The sequence below is a fragment of the Elgaria multicarinata genome, chromosome 12, assembly GCF_023053635.1.
Source record: "Elgaria multicarinata webbii isolate HBS135686 ecotype San Diego chromosome 12, rElgMul1.1.pri, whole genome shotgun sequence".
Classification (NCBI taxonomy): domain Eukaryota; kingdom Metazoa; phylum Chordata; class Lepidosauria; order Squamata; family Anguidae; genus Elgaria; species Elgaria multicarinata.
Genome location: NC_086182.1, coordinates 363,662 through 383,465, shown reverse-complemented (window position 1 = coordinate 383,465; position 19,804 = coordinate 363,662). Strand labels below are relative to the sequence as shown.

The window sequence follows — 19,804 nt, the reverse complement described above, 5'->3', positions numbered from 1 at the left end:
CCTCCGCCGCCCGCCATAGAGGCCAGTCGCCGCGCAGGCCCCGAGTTGGGTGAGCGCCGCGCAAGCGCAAGCGCACGTCACGAGGCCCGACCCGGAAATAGAAGCTCGCGCTTGCGCGCCAGCTCGGAAAGCGCCGGCGCCCGTCCCGCGCAGGCGCAGAAGGCCTGGGAAAGCCGCTCCTCCAAAGCGCGCGCACCTGCCCTGCTGCGGCGGCGGCGGCGGCTCCGGTGCATCGCGGAGCGCCCGCAGGACACGTGCGGACGGCAGCTGGGGCGAAGCGCCCCCAGGCCCCGGAGAGGCCCCGGCCCACCCGCCGAAGGAGCCAGGCCTCCCTTGGGGCGAAGCCGGGAAGGGAAGGGAAGGGAGGAGGCGGCCCCGCGAGGCTGCCGGGGGCTCCCAGGGGAGCGGGGGCGCAGCTGCCTGCTTGGCGGGCCCTCGGCGGCTGGTCGGGCTGTTGCCGAGAAGCTGGAGCAAGGGCTGCTGCTGCTGCTGCTGCTGCTCGCGGGATGTGGGGTGGATGCTGTGGGGCAGCCAGGGCGGGCAGAGAGGAAGGGCCCATGGCAGCTGGTCTGAAATCAGACTGAAATGGGCCCAGGTAATCTGTTTCTTCCAAGAACGTCTGGAGTTGCACGGCCACCACACGCGCAAGCACCTTGCCCCAAAAGGGGATATTAGCGATGGGATGGTAGTTCTCACATACCTGGGTCCAGAGAGGGCGCACTGCAGCCTCTTTCAAGGCTGCAGGCACTGCTCCCTGACGGAGGCGTTTACCACCCTCTGGACCCACCCAACCAATCCACCTCTGCTAGGTCGAATTATTTATTTATTTATAATATTTATATACCGCTCCCCAATGAAAATTTTTGGAGCGGTGTACAAGATAAAATGGAAATAAAAACAGAATAAAACAGTTAAAACAAATTTTAAAAGAAGCAAATACAGAGATTCAAGGCTGCATATTAAGGAAAGGCTTCCTGGAATAAAGATGTTTTCAGGAGGTGCCGAAAGGAGTACAAGGTTGGAGCCTGCCTGACCTCCAGAGGCAGGGAATTCCATAGGAGGGGAGACATCACACTGAAGGCTCTTCCCCTGGTGGACTCCAAATGGATTAGCCAGGATGGGCAAGGGTCAAGCATACATGTGATGGGACGGACTGATTCAAGCGTCTTGTCCACATCATCAGGGCTGCAACAATATATGAATAACTCAAGGAGTTGACAGCCCCTTTTACTAATCTTAGGGGATTCTAGTTTGCTTTCCTGAACTTGAAATTGACACTGTCTGGTGACCTTAGAATCATAGAATAGTATAGTTGAAGGGGCCTATAAGGCCATTGAGTCCAACCCCCTGCTCAATGCAGGGATCCACCCTAAAGCATCCCTGACAGATGGTTGTCCAGCTGCCTCTTGAAGGCCTCTAGTGTGGGAGAGCCCACAACCTCCCTAGGTAACTGGTTCCATTGTTGTACTGTTCTAACAGGAAGTTTTTCCTGATGTGTAGCCGTAATCTGGCTTCCTGTAACTTTAGCCCATTATTCCGTGTCCTGCACTCTGGGATGATCGAGAAGAGATCCTGGCCCTCCTCTGTGTGACAACCTTTTAAGTATTTGTGGAGTGCTATCATGTCTCCCCTCAATGTGGTGCCCAGAACAGGATGCAATATTCTAGATGAGGCCTAACCAGGGCTGAATAGGGAAGAACCAGTACCTCACGCGATTTGGAAGCAATACTTCTATTAATGCAGCACAAAATAGCATTGGCCTTTCTTGCAGCCACATTGCACTGTTGGCTCACATTCAGCTTGTGATCTACAACAATTCCAAGATCCTTCTCGTTTGTAGCCAAGTATCCCCCATCTTGTAACTGTGCATTTGGTTTCTATTTCCTAGATGTAGAACTTGGCATTTATCCCTATTAAATTTCATTCTGTTCTTTTCAGCCCAGCACTCCAGCCTATCAAGATCACTTTGAAGTTTGTTTCTGTCTTCCAGGGTATTAGCTATTCCACCCAATTTTGTGTCACCTGCAAATTTCATAAGCGTTCTCTGCACCTCCTTGTCCAAATTATTAATAAAAATGTTGAAGAGCACTTGGCTCAGGACTGAGCCCTGCGGTACCCCACTTATTACCTCCCCCCAGTTTGAGAAGGTACCGTTGATAAGCACTCTTTGAGTCCGATTCTGTAGCCAACTGTGAATCCACCTAATAGTTGTTCCATCTAGCCCACTTTTAGCTAGTTTGTTAATCAGAATATCATGGGGCACTTTGTCAAAAGCTTTGCTGAAGTCAAGATATACGATGTCCACAGCATTCTCACAGTCCACAAGGGAGGTTACCCAATCAAAAAATGAGATCGAATTAGTCTAACAGGATTTGTTCCTGACAAATCCATGTTGGCTTCTAGTAATCACTGCATAGTTTTCAAGGGGCTTAAACCGCCCAGAGAGCTTCGGCTATGGGGCGGTTTATAAATGTAATAAATAAATTAAATAAATGCAGATTGACTTCTTTATAATCTTCTCCAAAATTTTCCCAGGGATGGATGTCAGACTGACTGGTCTGTAGTTCCCAGGTTCCTCCTTTTTGAAGATAGGGACAATGTTAGCCCTCCTCCAGTCGTCCGGCATTTCACCCGTCTTCCATGATTTCGCAAAGATAATAGACAGTGGTTCTGAGAGTTCTTCTGCTAGCTCCTTCATTACTCTAGGATGCAGTTCATCGGGCCCTGGAGATTTGAACTCATTCAAAGAAATTAGGTGTTGTAGTAAATACTCACGCACACATCTGAGGGTTGATGGTTGAAGTGACTTGAAGCGACCGAGGCCACTCAAGTCCCTTTATTGAGCATACACAGAGTTTAAGTAGGAAAATCCCCCCTCCCTCTCAGCCGAAACCCCTTTGATCACCGTGCTTGTATCCTGAATCCACATCTTTAATCCCCTCTGTTTGCTGAGCTAGTCTGCCTTGGTTGTTGATTCTATGTTAGTTACTGGAAGGCAACAGGACATGTCTAGCATTTGAACAATGGTCAATTAACAGGGAGGAAGATAACAGCAAAGCCCTGCTTTGCCCGGGCAGTCTTCTGTCAACGTAACTCCACAGGCCTGTGCTGTAATACTTCAAGGTGTTCCTTGACCATTTGTTTATCAATCTCAAACTGCAATCCTGCTTCCTCAACTTCTGCTTCACTTTTTCCATGGGGGTCACAGACCAGCTTTTGGGAGAAGTCTGAGCCAAAGTAAAAATTAAGCACTTCAATCTCTTGTACTTCTTGTTGCTGTTGCAGTTCCACCATTCTGTCTAAGAACTCGCCTTCTCTTATTCCTTGGAGGGTGGACACTCGCCGCTCAAGTCCTCTCACTTTTTCTTCCAATAGTACCACCAGCTTGCACTTGTTGCAGGTGTACGCCATGTCGATCTCAGGCAGGAACACGAACATTGCACACACTTTGCAGGTCACCACCACTAGACACTCCTTTCCGTCCATATTGTCGATTTCTGTTTTGTTTTTTCCTTTCTGATTATAGTGGAATTGTCTGTGCTTTGTCCTGTTCTCTCTGAAGATGCACAACTATATGAGTATGTCTTAAGAGAAGAAAAATATATATTTTGGTTTTTGTTAGAGACCTCCCCCTTGACCTCCCCTGCCGAACTCCACCTGTCAAACTCCTGTTTACCCGCCCTGCTCGCTCACTCTGATTGCTTGCTCTCTGGGAGCTGGCTTCCTTTTCTAGTTTCGAAGTTCGAACAGTTTGAAATTCCGCACCGTATATCTTGCTTTCCCTCTACCATTTACTTTCATAATCTGCCCTTTCTATTTTGTCAACATTGCAACCGCAAAGATCTCTCAGGGCATGATCTGGGGTGATTTTTGAAAGGGGGTGCTTATCTTCCTGAAAACTGATCTAACTGGAAATTAGCTCAATTCCCACAGCTCGTGTCTGCATTCCTGAATCATACAGGGCCATGAGTGGTGATGAAATACTTCTCAAAGCATCATGTACCCTCTCAGAATGAGCCAATCTCAAGTTCCTTTATTCTCAGAAGTGCAACTTCCTCTCAACTGAGCTCAGACTGTAGTGTGGGTAAACATACAGTTATTTGATATTCTGGAAAATCCTGAGGCCTCTGGCTTTTATTTCACCTTTCCCAACTTCACTAGATTTGATTCAGCTGTTGGCCATTGTTTGTGTGGCTGCCCAGACCTATGTGAGAGGCTGAGCTCAGACAACGTTCTAGTCAATGGTGGGTTAATAGTCAACTCACAGCTGGTTATTTTGCGGGTACTCCCTACGCAATGGCCAGGTTCGGATGACACGGTAATCCAATGGGGGGCAGGGAATGAGGCAACTGTCGGTTGAGTTGATGATTGTGTCGTGTATCAGTACCTTATTTTCTTAGTGCAGAAAAACAACAGGCTGCTCTGTTGCTTATCCATTAATCAATTGATTAAAATGTTGTTCGGAGGGATCCCTCTGCCCATCGAGTGCACTATTCCATTGATCATAGAATTCTCTGGGTGCTCCTGTACAGTTAATAGAACTCACAATGGCTGATGGGACATGGCCGGGAGGAGGGAGGGAGGAGCACCAGCAGTCCAGAAGGACGCCGGGACTTTCAGCCGCGTGACAGGGGGAGAGGCAACATGTCATGTGGGGAATACTAGAAAAATAACGCATGGTGATTGTGTTATTCCCCCCTCTGTTGCCTAATGTGTCATCCGAACTCCGCCAACATGTTCCTACACAACTTGTGAAGTGTTTGGGGCTGGCTTAGGCTTCCGTGTGGGAGGGATCTCTTAATTGCAACAGCATTCCTTGGCCTCCCTGATGAGGAAATAGAGTGCAAGGTCCAAACAACCTATCCTCACCAGCAGTCCAGCATCTGGGATGGAGTAGATCCTGGAAGGCAATTGGGCACTCTTTAAATGTTTTAGACTACTCTCATAATCCCATCCTCTAGGTAAATGAGGAACAGGTAAAATCCTGTAAAATAAATTGAATTACTAAAATTTGGAATACTGAGAAAGTGTTGTGGGTGCCATCACAAAATGGCACATGGAAAAGGTGTACCCATTTACAAAATGGCTGCCATGGTAGAAGTGGCCAGTCACAAAACACCCATTTCACAGAAGACAAACTGGCGATGCTTAAAGATAGCAACAAGCCCAAGAAGCTGGGTACAAGGCAAAGATGGGTTCTGAGCCCCAGAACAAAGCCATGCATTTGGACCCACTGTGTTTTCCTCCAGCAGAAGACCCTTTTCAGAAAAAGGTCCACCTCCCCACTACAGAGACTGGGCCATATTGCATGCAACTTTAATATGTAGTTCTGCCCTGAAGTGCAGAGGCTTTCTTCCTTTCTTCCTCAGTTGCCAGCACAGGCAACTTTTTTTAAGTAGTCAAAATATGGAGCCACCCAATGTAAGGAGCATAAATTCTGCAATCCAGAGGATTTAATCTCGCAGATTAAACGAAAGTACACAAGTACTTTTGCATATTGTTTTTTGCTGTTTCAAAATGATGTGTTCTGCTTTTGCTGGTCATGGGAATGGCCCAAAATGTACGTGGGGGACCAGACACCCCCACCCCCTGGCTGTTTGCCAGGCATTGCCCTCTAGTGTAGCTTTGCATTCTGAAGGGCAAAAGGCCCGATTTCTGTACAAAACAGTGCTGAGATTTCTAGAAGTGGGATTCCAAACCCAATGCCTTCCCCTGAGGCCATAGTTAGACCTAAGGTTTATCCCTGGATCGTCCAGGGGTCAAACCTGTTCATCCAGGTGACACACAGGGGATCCAGTGCTCAGGCAGAGGCAAACCCTGGATGATCCCAGGATAAACCTTAGGTCTAGCTGTGGCCTGAGTCTCTCCAGCCCAGTGCTCAGGCCAGGACCCTTCCAACAGGAGCTGGAACTGCAATGCATGTACTCTGCCCTAGTCCTCGCCTGGCATTTCAGGGTAGCCCCAGCCCTGGTTCTTTGGGATTTCTGGACACTGCCAAGGCCTCTTGAGCATTGCAAATGACACCGGCCTCTTTTGCAATGACTTTACTGCTGACAGCCCAGCCCAGCCCGGCCACTCCTCCACACACTTGTCAGGCTGCTGCACCATAAATAGCTGGGAGAGGCCCTCAGGCAGTCCAGTCCCAGTCCACAGGATCGGAACAATGTATGACTCGCAAAGAGAGGAGCTGCCAGCTAGTACTGGTATGGTAGTGCACTTGGAAATCCATCTCAATTGTTGCTTCTCTTCTAACTTCATTTGTTTATGACTGTGTTAGCTAGGCAAGACAACCACCTTTTTATGTTTCCATTGTTGTGGCGAGTTTGTTCACTCTTTGTCAATGGATATGCCAGGGCAGGATGGTTTGGGGGACCTTCTGAGTAGCTGAGGGTGAAGACTGGAGAGAGACCTGGAGTGCTTCCAGGCAGAGGGAGGGTTCCTTGCACCAGCAGCGGAAGGACCGATGCAGCTGCTCTGTCTTTTTCTCCTGAATGGGTTCTATACATTAAGGGAAAAGATGGAAGCAGGAGCAAGAAAACATGGGAGGGTCCCAAGCAGAAGAGGCAATCGTCTGGGCCCCCATAAATGTCCAAGGAAGAGGCAGGACAATGATGGTACCATAAACTGGAAGCTGTTGCTTTGAGGCTGCCCTATTAACTCTGGTAAATGTTCCTCTTCAGGGGTGGCGCGTTGCTTATTTTGCAGAGTAAAACTTCTGGAATATTTTGCACGTAACTTGAAATACAGTCTGTGTTTTCTTGTCCTAGTGTTTATGCGTTGCTGTTTCCTTTCCCCTTTGCATGCAGCAATAGGAACTTAAGCTCTCATTTTACAGAACTTCGGTTTCACCATTCAAACTTGCAACATGAGTTGCCACACACACAACATTTGTGGGCTTATATCACAGCCACATAAATGATCGCAGTGTCTGGCAATAATGTACATTCCCACCACGGGATCTATAAAAAGACTGCCTGGCTGATCAAGCAGAACCACTTAGTTCATGATGCATCATGGAGTCCCACAAGTGGCCAGTGGGTAACATTGCCTTCTTCCTTCTTTCTGTTCTCTGTTCAGATGGGGAGAAGGTCTGTGGCCAGACAGATATCTTCAAGTCCCGGTAAGTGTCCCGAACCACTGTGCAGGCTGCTTCTGCAGCAGGGCAGAATGGAGTGGCAATGCATTTATACCTCTGAGGATACAGAAATCATGGTGCCCACTTGAACTTCTCTATCCTAGGACTTTTGGCTTAGGTTTGCCCCAGCCTCCAGGAACTGAATGCCAACACTGCTGCATATTTGGCCAATGAGCAATACCAGCAGCACCTGTTTTCTGTGTTTTGCTTGTAGTATGATGATGTCATGTGCTCTTCAGATAGCAGGGGCTTCTGGTCTGAATAAATGAGTACTGACTCTGAGGGTGCATCCAGATGAGGATTTGATTGTGCAATCACACTGCCTCATTCATTGAATTTTATGGAAGAACTAGATGTCGTCTTCAATTTGTAACCATTCAATGCTTTCTACCACTTCTTCCATCCATTTCCTTACTGCAAAAAAATCCATCAAGGAGAAGATGAAATAGATGCATAACGCCTTTGGACTGGTAGCACTAGGAGCGGGAAGAATCCTCAGAGCTACTGAAGACAGAAAGTACGGAATGGATTCTTCTTCTATTTCCCTCTGAATCTTTGTTCTGTCCTGTTCAATGCCTGTGTTTCTGTTTCGTTGTTCAGTTATGGATACAGATGTTCATATGCAGCAGAGTTTGGCATCTGAGTCCCTTCTGATGAATTTGCCTGCTTCGGTAGTAATATTAGTACACTTATGTGGGTAAGGCTGACAAATCACTGGGGGAAGGCAGAGTTTTGGGGTTGACAAGTGGCTGATGATGGCATGCAATGCTAGGTGCTGGTGCATTTTGTAATGGCTGACCATGCCTGAAGAATTAGGCATGGGCAGTGGGACATCCATGCTGATCAGTCAAGTAGGAAGTAGCCAGATCCTCAGCATAGGTGTCTGTTAGTAAAGATCTGAGGATTGCTGGCAGGTTTACGGCCAAAGAGCGCAAGTCGCTGATTTGTTTTTAAAGTCAAACATTGATATTTCAGAATCTGGGATATTGATCAGAAATCTCTCTACCTGCAAAACAATGAGCTGGTAGCTGGACATCTGCAAGGCCCCAATTCTGTGCTAGAAGGTGAGTCAGCACAGAGTTTTGTTTTCCAGATGCTGTAGGTAGGAAGTTCAAGAAATCTTCCCAGTGGGATGGATGCAGCCAGTGCCTTCCTCCGAAAGAGCAGCACCCAGGAGTTGGATTCCCTATGATGCCTGAAAGGTGTCAAGATGGAGAGGTGTCCACTCGTTGGCCTTGTCTGTCCTTTTTCTTCTTCGGCCTTCTTGATGCTTGTGCCTGCCTCAGAACATGTGCCCTCCCACTCCCCTCTTGCCTCAAACCTTGTTGTCTTTTATTTCTCCCCAAGGTGGGAGGGGTCCCCTGCAATACTTCTGCTTCTTCCTGCCCTCCTGACCACTCCCTGCATCTTTATCCTGCCTCCTCCCCCACTCCCATCTCTGTTTCAGCTAGGTCTGTGCTCTTGCTGGATCCAGCTCCCAGTCCTTGGGAAAGGACACAGCAATTCCTCCACTCAGTCGGAGGAGGTGTCCTTCTGAGACGGAGGCAGGTTGTGTATGAAATGTCTCTGTTGACCAAGAGCTCTTGATGCTCCCCCACCATCAGCAAAAGGCAAAACCCTGGACCAGTTCCTGACCATCCCACTCCCATCAGCTATGAGGATGACCTCTATGAATGGGATCAGGGCTCCTTTTTCTCACCTGAGCCAGCATGGCATAGTGGATTGAGTGCTGGATTGGGGCTTGGGAGCTCCTCCCAAATCTCCCCTCAGCCATGAAGTTCACTGGGCAGCCTTGGGCCAGGCACTCTTTTCTTAGCCCAAAACAAATGATGATGATGATGACAGTGCTTCTCTGCCTTCTCTCTCCCACCCTCAGAGATGATTTACTGGATTCACAGGGATGCCTTTGACCGTGAGAAATTATCTGTCATCCTGAGTATTCAGGGCGGGAGGCGTTGCCTGGGTTGCTCCTCCGGGGCTCAGCCTGTGCTGCAGCTTGAGGTGAGAGATCTTCAGCAGCGTCCCAAGTGTTCGTGTGCTGCACTTGTGGTGGCCAAGCATCACCATAAACAACACATGGATCAGCCTGGGAGAAGAGCCTCTGTGTGTGTGTGTGAGAGAGAGAGAGAGGGAGAGAGAGAGAGAGAGAGAGAGAGAGAGAGAGAGAGAGAGAGAGAGACTTTACGTTGCAGCCTGATCCTGTGTGTGTTTACCTGGAAATAAATTGCTTTATTTACTTCCATGTCACTGTGCCTAGGAGTACAGCCTTAGTTGCCTCACGTCGTTATGGGCTTTCCAGAGGGAGGGGCTCCTAGCAGTCAGAAAGCACATGCAGCAATTCTCATGACTGGACTCCCTATAAAAGTCTGTGAATGAGGCAGGGGGGTTGCTCAGGGAGGGGAGGAAGCAGAAGCTGCCACTGTGCCCCCCCCCAACCCCTGAATCTTTCTGTCCAGTCCTCAGTGGCTGCAGGCTGCAGTTCTCTTGGAAAGAAGTGGTCCCAATCCAGCAGCAGCTGCTCTCACCCTTGGGCAAAAGTTTCACCGTTTCTTTCTTTTTATTTTATTTATTACATTTTTATACCACCCAATAGCCGAAGCTCTCTGGGCAGTTCACAAAATTTAAAATTATTCTTCTCCAGGAAAGAGAGCAGTGTCAGCCTCTCTTCTTCTTTTTGCCTTTGGCAGCAGGAGACACAGGGGAGAGAAAAAGGCAGACAGTGGCCCAGTTCGTATGATGCGATAGTGTGGTGGGGATTTTGCCTATCCAACCACGACTTGGGGTAGTGCGAGGTCCGTGACGGAAAGAAGCTGCATTATGGATGGGGACTGGGGGAGACCCGGGAGAGGGAGAGGGAGATTCTTCCATGGTCCATTGATTCGGTCAGCTTCAGAGAGTAATTGCAGGGTGAGGTTGGAAGAGAGGAGCCGTATGTGCCCTCCCAAAAGGCCCCTCTGTATTAAAAATGGTGATTGTTTGGCATTCGGACTGCTCAGGAGGCAACTCCAGAGCGTGGCAAGTGGCTTCCCCCCACCCCCCGCCGGACTCCACCTTCCCAGGCAGGGCTGGCCTTAAAGGGGCCCTTATGCTTCTGCAGCACCAGCCCAGATCCAGCGACTGTACAGATGGGGAGGGAGCAAGGAAGCCCTTGTGCTCCCTTTGGCTGCTGCTTCGTTCCGCTTTGCAGCCAACTCCCCAGGCACCATCAGTGCAGGTTTTCAAGCGGCTTCTTCTGTAGTCAATTTCACTGAGGAGAAATGTACTTTTTACTGAGCATAAGCAGATTTGTGAAGTAGTTAACTTGTTGAGTAATAAGGGGAAACAACTGTATAAGATGCCAGCAGAAAGCGTTGGTGAGTATTGCAACTGGAGATGCACGTTAGCAGACTCAAAAGTTAGCATCCCTTTCTCGAACTGCCAGCTCCCCAAATCTCCCCAAATCAGAGCACGAGGACAGCAAGTGAGGACTCTTCCACACAGAGCAGGCTCCTCATAATACCTTCTGCCAAAGGCTGCAAAATTGGCCCCACTTGTCTACTGAATGAAGGAGAACCATTGGGGACTGTTGTCTTCATTCTGAAGGTCCCCCTTCCACCCATCCTTTCGCAGTGGGCATGGAGGCTGTGTCCTTGGCAGCTGTCACCCGATGCAGCAGTATTAGCCATTTCCATGAGCTCCCTTGATAACTCCATTTCTCCTCACCAGCCGGGAGGATGTAAGCCCCCATGGGATGGGGGATCCACCCTCCTCGCCCCCTGCTCCCACAGGAAGACAGCAGAGAGTGTGCCTCTCTAGGGGTGTCCCCTAGCCCACCCTAGTCAGCTTCTCTCTCTTCCCTCCTCAGAGCATCAACATCACAGATCTGTACAAAGATGGCAAAGAGAAGCTGGACCGTTTCACATTCTTCCTGTCTAATGAGGCCGGGAAATGGCAGTTTGAGTCAGCCGCCAATCCAGGCTGGTTCCTCTGTACCTCTTACAGACCCAATGAGCCCATTGGCCTCACACAGACCCCAGGAGCATCTCACCTGGTGGACTTCTATTTCCAGCCCTGCTGAACTTTGAGATACGCCGAACGGGGAAGCCCCTCAAGTGCTTGGCACAACCTCACTGAGGGCTCTGCAAATTGCAGCCAGATGCCCAGGATTTCTACCCCTCCTTCAGTCATTCTACAGCCCTGCCCCCAAGTCAGATTTCTCCACTGGATCAGCTGTAAGAGTAACTGAGCATGGAGGTTACTGTCTTCTCAGAGCATCTGGGACTGAAGGGTCGCCTTGTCCTTCGGGTGCTTCCAGACGGAGGGCATTCCCACTGTAAGCTAAAGACAGAATTCCCATGGACCGTCCACACTTCAGGGGATTGAGTTTTATTTCTTTGGTGTGTGCATTTCACTATGGGAGCGTCTAGAGAAGGCTTTTATTGTGCAATCATGTTGCTTCATTTAATTAAAAAAAGAGAAAGGAATGCCTGCGCCACAGGGCAAGAGGGTTGTACCCTTACTTCTGACTAAACATTGTTACAAGAGGGCTGATGGATATCTCTATATCTCCATACATCCATCAAGTGACTGTCAGAGGACATCAGCCAGATCCTCCAGATGAGCATTCAGGCGTAAGCATTCCTGTGTTGAATGGGATGTCTCCCTGCTTTGGAAGCTCAGCAAAGCCTTGGGAGAGGGGAAAGGGCTGGTCTTGTGGGCCACAAAATGGCCCTGCAACAAGCCCTGCACAGCAAGTGGTAAGGAAGAAGGGGCCTCCCACCAGGTTATCCATTTTCCCCAGGAAGACCTCCTCTTGCCCACACCTGCTTAAAAAAGGGTGTTTCCATTCTGCTCTTGTACTCCTTACCCAATTTTTCTGATTAGAAAAAAAATGGGAAAACATGTGCTGATCACGGATCATGATGTCATCTGAACACTCTGAAAAATTCTGTGAATATGCATGGCAGTTGCATAATCAAAGCCTCATCTTGGAAAGGTCAGGAGCAGGTGAGGTGTTGGTAGACACCCCCAGTCACTTGTCCCCGGGGCTGGCCATCTGGACTTTTGAAAGTGCAGCTTCCTTTCTGAAAGCCTCACCCCACGTACACTTTTGTTCTGGTTTACCCTCGAATTTTCTCATTTTGCTTATATAGTGCTTATATAGCATATGAAAACTTGTAAACTTACACCTCTGCTGTAGTGTGTTTGGGGAGATCCGTTGAGGTTCACTCATATGTGTTCTTATCCCATCCACCCCCAGATCTTCTTTGTACCTCCTCCTACCATTTACTGGTTGTTTGAAGTGGGGACAACTCCCCCTCAGACAACAGGGATTGGGATTTGCTTCTCTTGTTACTGAACACCAAAGTAGAATGTTACATAAGACTGCAGTCAACTCTTTTGCATGCTTACTCAGTAAATAAATCCCATTGAGTTCAATGGAATGCAGTAGAGCCCCTCGGATTGCAGCCTTAATTTTTGCAACTTTAAAAAGGAAAAAAACCCGGAGTGGGTGGCTGGAGTGGGGGAGTGAAGTGAGGTAGGAAGTGGCCATCTCAACTCCCAGTGTACAGAGGAGGAGACGTCAAATGCAGCACCAGGACCTCCAATAGCAGAGAAATTGAGAGGCAAATCACAGTTACTGAGAGGATTAAGCCATCCTTTCCCATGTGGGGGCTCCAAATAAAAACTGGACCCCCCATTGTTAAAAAAGAAAGAAAAAGATGGGGAGATGCGGGATCCCCCTCCCATGGAGAATGTTTCCATCTCTGCTTCTCCGTTTGTGTCTCCTGCCATCCCCAACTCAGCTTCAAATGCTCAAAGGAATGGAAGATCTGTGTCCTTCCCCCACTAACTCCCATTCAAATAAGAACAAGAGCAACACAAAGTAGGATGGGAAAGGACCAACACAGACACACACATATACAGATTCAGAAGCAGCCAAAGGACTTTGCCTGAAACTGACAAGACATTTTGGGTGAAACTGACCAACCTTTGAAGAGCACTAACACACACAGATCTAAAGAGTCTCTCCCCCCTCACCTTCCTTTCTTCCCTCGCGGTCCAGTCTACTTGATTTATATATATATATATGGATGAGCGTTGCTGCTGCATTGATTTCAACTGCTGCATGCTGCCCCTTGGTCTGTGCTTAGGAAAAGGGCGCAGAAAGAGGGGAAATTTTTCCAGCCCCCCCTTTCTCTCCCCTCCAAGCACAAACCAAGGGGCAGCAGGTCACAGCAGTTGAAATCAATGGGATTTACTTTTGAGTAAAGTAAATCCCCTAACCCTGCCTGGAGGCTCCCTCCCTCCCTCCTGCTTAGGAAAAGCTCCCAGGTGTGGAAAGGGGAAATCTTTCCACCACCACCCTTCACCATTTCTCTCCCCTCCAAGCACAGACTAAGGGGCAGCAGTTGAAATCAATGGAATTTACTTTTGAGTAAAGTAAATCCCATTGAAGATGCACAGTTTTGGATGTTCAAAGGCATGGAAATGCAATCCTAAATTCTTTCTCTTTCTCTCTCTCTGACACACACACACACACACAGTCGCCATTGTAATGTTTCTGAGCGACTGCAAAGTGTATTTCCCATACTGCTGAGAAAGGCTCAGCCCTGAAGAATGTCACACCCCTCTCTTATGTCAGCAATACCGCCCCTTGAGAACACACCCACAGTACGGCGCATTGAAAATGGATAAAAAATACACTTGAAATTTCAGCGATGCACTTTCGCATGCTAGGAAGAACCAGACATTTCCTGCACCTTTATTATCCACTATAAAGGGGGAAAGACCCACAATTACAGCAGGACATAATCACAGAAGAGATCAAGAAAAGGTGGCAAAAATATATGGAAGATCTGTATAGGAAGGATAATAATATCGGGGACAGCTCAGACGGTGTGGTCAGTGAGTTAGAGCCAGACATCCTGAAGAGTGAGGTTGAATGGGCCTTAAGAAGTATTGCTAATAACAAGGCAGCAGGAGATGATGATATCCCAGCTGAAGTGTTTAAAATATTGCAAGATGATGCTGTCAAGGTGATGCATGCCATATGCCAGCAAATTTGGAAAACACAAGAATGGCCATCAGACTGGAAAAAATCAACTTATATCCCCATACCAAAAAAGGGAAACACTAAAGAATGTTCAAACTATCGGACAGTGGCACTTATTTCACATGCCAGCAAGGTAATGCTCAAGATCCTTCAAGGTAGACTCCAGCAATTCATGGAACGAGAATTGCGAGATGTACAAGCTGGGTTTAGAAAAGGCAGAGGAACTAGAGACCAAATTGCCAATATCCGATGGATAATGGAGAAAGCCAGGGAGTTCCAGAAAAACATCTATTTCTGTTTTATTGACTATTCTAAAGCCTTTGACTGTGTGGATCATAACAAACTGTGGCAAGTTCTTGGTGGTATGGGGATACCAAGTCATCTTGTCTGCCTCCTGAGGAATCTGTATAACAAACAAGTAGTAACGGTAAGAACAGACCACGGAACAACGGACTGGTTTAAGATTGGGAGAGGAGTACGGCAGGGTTGTATACTCTCACCTTACCTATTCAACTTGTATGCAGAACACATCATGTGACGTGCTGGGCTTGACGACTCCAAGGCTGGAGTTAAAATCGCAGGAAGAAATACTAACAATCTCAGATATGCAGATGACACCACTTTGATGGCTGAAAGCGAGGAGGAGTTGGAGCCTTATGACAAAGGTGAAAGAAGAAAGTGCAAAAGCTGGGTTGCAGTTAAACCTCAAAAAAACCCAAGATTATGGCAACCAGCTTGATTGATAACTGGCAAATAGAGGGAGAAAACATGGAGGCAGTGACAGACTTTGTATTTCTGGGCACAAAGATTACTGCAGACGCTGACTGCAGCCAGGAAATCAGAAGACGTTTGCTTCTTGGGAGGAGAACAATGACAAATCTTGATAAAATAGTTAAGAGCAGAGACACCACACGGACAACAAAGGTCCGCATAGTTAAAGCAATGGTATTCCTCGTAGTAATCTATGGCTGCGAGAGCTGGACCATAAGGAAAGCTGAGTGAAGGAAGATAGATGCTTTTGAACTGTGGTGTTGGAGGAAAATTCTGAGAGTGCCTTGGACTGCAAGAAGATCAAACCAGTCCATACTCCAGGAAATCAAGCCAGACTGCTCACTTGAGGGAATGGTGTTAAAGGCAAAACTGAAGTACTTGGCCACATAATGAGAAGACAGGATACCCTGGAGAAGAGGCTGATGCTAGGGAAAGTGGAAGGCAAAAGGAAGAGGGGCCGACCAAGGGCAAGATGGAGGGATGATATTCTGGAGGTGACAGACTTGACCTTGGGGGAGCTGGGGGTGGTGACGGCCGACAGAAAGCTCTGGCGTGGGCTGGTCCATGAAGTCACGAAGAGTCGGAAGTGACTGAACAAATAAACAACAAATAATTACTGAAATCCGAGTCAGCGAAACCAGACTATAACCCCTGGGTCATTTGAGTCTTTTGCATGGATTTTGCTGCAGCAGCACAATATTCGGCTGGTGGGATGAAGCTGTGAGGCTGAAACTACCCAGGACATTAATCTTGGGTGGTCTCCCCTCAAGGGTTTCTTTGTTTACTGTCCATGCTGCAGTCACAAGTGGGAGGCTGGTATGGTGGGAGAGGCATTCAAGCTCTCTTCTCTGTTACTTATTCTTCCACTACCTGCCATCACACTTGTTTTGGGGAAAAGGTATGGGGAACAGACCCACAGATGAAATTCAAGTTATTCAAAATTGTAGGTATTTACTACACAAAATGTGTACAACACACAAAACACTTAGAGCACAATAGAACTGATCATAAAGAATTCAGTTGTTAAAAGGAAGAATCCTGAATGTTTTACATAATTCCACAGCCATAACTTGGATGAAAAATTAAGGAAAAGGTATCTTTGCGCATACCCATGGGATTAATTAATTTACTTCAGAACCAGATTTAAAGGAGGTATAGGCAGTTTGGGCAAACATAGCGAAGGCAGAGAAAATGAAATGCAGATATTCTGGCTGGAAGTGTGTGAGCTCAGGATGGGAATGTCCTAACTCTCAGGCCCTGTTCAGAAGACACCTTAAACCACCGCGAATAAGGCTTTTGCCTTATTCACCATGGTTAAAGCCATGTTTTAAGGAGGTGCCTTCTGAACAGGGTCTCATCCTCCTATGAGGGTATGGTCTGTCACTCAGTGGTCGAGCATCTGCTTCGAAGGTCCCGGGTTCGATCCTGGCAGCATCTCCAGGTAGGGCAGGACTCCGTTTTGTCCCTCCCAAATCAGCCATGAAGCAGTCAGCTCAGTTTTTCCACTACTAACATGGAACTGCTGGGGAGGGGGGGGGTGGAGAGGTGGTGCTGGATAATCATCTGGAGGAATGTTGTAGTTCCAAAAATGCTGAATTCCCAACCATTTAAAAATAATCTGTCAAGAATTATGTGTCTGACTCTTCAGTTTGGCCAGATGGGAATCAGGGACTCCAGACAATGAGGATTTTATTGTGCTGTTGCTTGCGTCGTTCACAGAATTTTACGGTGGGAGTCAAGATAATGTTGTCTTCCACTTGTAATCCACCTGTGTTTTACTTTTGTCTGTCTTTCCTTTCACAAAACATCTGTTAAGGAGGGAAGACAGAAGAATTGCTCCATGTTGTTTAATGGGTAGTTCTGGGACAGCCCTCCATTCATCTGGAAGCACCATTGAGTTGTGAGCATGGGAGACCTACCAGAGGTTTGGCAGAGACTGCTAGAACGGTTTCTTGCAATTTGCATTTGGGTAGAGACTGAGAGATGTCAGTGGGTTTTTTAGCTCATGTTTGGCTACAGTGCCAGTTGTGGCCTTTACTAGAGAAGTCAGATCTGGCGTCAGCCATTCAATGCTGTTTACCTGGGGTTACCTTTAAATTGGTTTGGAAACTGCGGTTGATCCAAAAATATGGCTACCAGAGTTCAAGAACGGGAACTTGATGATCGATGCATATCACCTCAATCTTATTTCTTATCCATTTCTTTTAAAATTCAGTTTAAAGTGCAAGTGGTGGCCTTTAAAGTCCTAAATGTCTTAGGACCACATTTCCTGAAGAACCACCTCCTCCCATAGGATCTGCTCAAGTTTTAGGGTCAGCATTGTCCTATTAGATGCAAAATGAAGTTTAGGATTATAAGAAAGCCTTTTCAGTGGTGATACCAAAACTATGACTCCCTCCCTGCCAGATTGCCTCTCTTTTTTCTTTTAGGGATCTATTTCAATACTCTTTTATGGTTTTTACAGATTTTTATAACTGCTAATTTTTAAGTATAGTTGCTACTTTTATATTTTATGTATTATTTTTGCTTTTAATTGTCCTGTAGTGTTTATTGATTTTATTGTTTGTTTCTGTCAGCCAATTGGAATGTTTTTTATAGATACTAAAACAACAACAACAACATGGAGGCACCCTTGTGGTACAGAGCAGCTCTCTTTAGGAATCAGCTGCACTGCAGGATCCGCAGTTGTGCTCACCTGCTGAGAGGCATCTGTATGCTCCCACTGGAGTCTGCGAGTATATTTGCCAGTGAACATGGGGCTCAGGGTGCGACCAAGGGCTCACGAGAGCATTGGCCAGACGTGCCTCCTCCGTCGTGGGGACCTCCCTCGGAGCTGTCCCTTCCTCAGAGCATTCCCACGCTCCAAATGGCAAATGTGGAGGGGCTGGAAAAGGACGCATTTTGTGGGACCAAGCAGGAGCACAGTCTCCCTAGGAAGTAGCCAGACCTACTTCTGTGCGTGGATGTGGCCTCCACCTGGAGTAACTAATTGTGACCGTTGTGTGGGGGAAGCTAACCTCTGGCCCCCCGCTGAGCTCACAGCTGCCCACCCACATGCAATTGGCAGCAGCCAGAATATTTTGGAACTGCAAAACGATCTGACCCATCACAATGGCCTAATCCTTGCACAGACCCCCCCTCAATAAAATAGCCCCCCAAGGTGCCCATGGCTCAGATATGCCCCTTTGCTTTACCAGGGCAGCCACACACTACACACATGAGGGGGAGGAGCCATACTGCACTCAGTCGTGGAGGGAGGGGCTTCTTGGCATTTTGCAGCTAAGCAACCAAATATACAGCTTAGCCCTGATCACTGGCTACCGCTCATCTGCAACAAATGTGCTATGGCGCTCCGGACACAGGGACTCAGCCACAAGCGCTGGACTCCAAAGCTCAGGGACAGCAACCATCTCAATGCACAGGAGAACCTGTCTTGGTGAGTTCCCTTAGACCATGCAATATGCCCACCACACCCATCGAAGTATGGTGCTCTATGAATGTGCAATCCAACACATATCTCCTCAGCAATAAGGCACATTGAGATCCACAGCCCAGGCAGACAGATCACTGTGCACGATCCTTTTGGCTGCCCAAAGGGATCAGGAGCAATCCACCAGAGTCAGGCTGGAAGGGAGGGAAAACCCTCCCTATGGAGCCACAGAGAGCCCAGAGTGGCTCCCGCTCCTCTGCCTGCCCCTTGAAGTCTGAAGCAGCAGCAAGGTCCACACACACCAGCTGCTGCAGATCCATCACACTGCTGCCACCTTTGCCAGGTAACCTGCATGCTTACCTAGAAGTAAGCCAACCCCAACAGTTCTAAATCGAGCGTGCTCCCAGGGGAACGTGATCAGAATTGTAGCCCCTGCTAACGGCAGGCTGCTCTCAGAGGAGTCAGGAAGACATCGCAGGCCACGTTCCACGGCACCACAAACCTTTGGCATGGAGAAAGTAAACAGGTGGCACACACACGCTCCCTCCCTCCCTCCGGCAGCCTTCTGTCCATCACCAACAGCACTCTGGTAGTTCAACGCTGGAATGATAAATCCCACTGAATACGCGATCTTTCATTCTGGGCAATCGATATTGATTGCATACAGATAGACAAGATTCTTTTAGAAAGGGAAGCCAGATGGATTCCGAGGTTCCTGGCTCACACGGCACAGTGCAGTTTCTGTAAGGTGGCTTGTTTTTCATGAACCCTGAAGAGCAAGTCATGACCAAAGCCTAAACCAGGAGGTAGGGTCAATCGTGAGCTCAATGTTGCTCAAGCAATACAGGCAAAACTCCAAGTCTAATAATCAGACAATCCACAGGCAATTCAGCACACAAGGAGAGGAGATGAAGTATGGGTCAAACAACATATATTCTGCAGAATAAAGAGGCACTGGAGCTAACTGCTGCAAAGCATGTGCCTACCTCGCAAGGGAGACAGCTAGGTATTTATACACTATCTTCTCTGGTGCTGCATACGTAGGCACCATCTAACAGGAAATTTCTAGCTGTGGAAAGAAAGTACATGGAAATACAGTCTCTGTTCTGTTGGCAAGCATTTACTAAAAGAGATAGGTACTCACTGTTCTAATGAAAGAACATTCACTTGATTTTGGTTATCTAGGAATTTCTTGGCTTCTTAGACATTTCAATTCTGCAACATTTCGTTAGCAACTCATCATGGCAACTCTAGTTCAGAGCTGGGCACTTTCCCAACAATTCCCCCCTCAATATATAAAAAAAGAAAGGCTTTCTTCACTTTATATCTCATATCTTTGTCTATTTAGCAAGGTGATCAAGGAAGGAATGCATTGCAAACAGCAACAGGCACAGATACAAAAACAGAAAATAGACTGTTACTAAACTGTGAC

General features: G+C 47.7%; 1 protein-coding gene across 1 annotated transcript; it reads left to right on the top strand.

Moving 5' to 3' along the window:
* Positions 1-6,149: 6,149 nt before the first annotated feature.
* LOC134407299 (interleukin-1 receptor antagonist protein-like) lies at positions 6,150-12,567 on the top strand. The gene is made up of 5 exons (XM_063139007.1): positions 6,150-6,203; positions 7,078-7,120; positions 8,111-8,199; positions 9,012-9,136; positions 10,980-12,567. Exons 1-5 carry the CDS (start codon positions 6,164-6,166, stop codon positions 11,190-11,192), a joined length of 510 nt encoding a protein of 169 aa, XP_062995077.1. The 5' UTR covers positions 6,150-6,163; the 3' UTR covers positions 11,193-12,567.
* Positions 12,568-19,804: the final 7,237 nt, after the last annotated feature.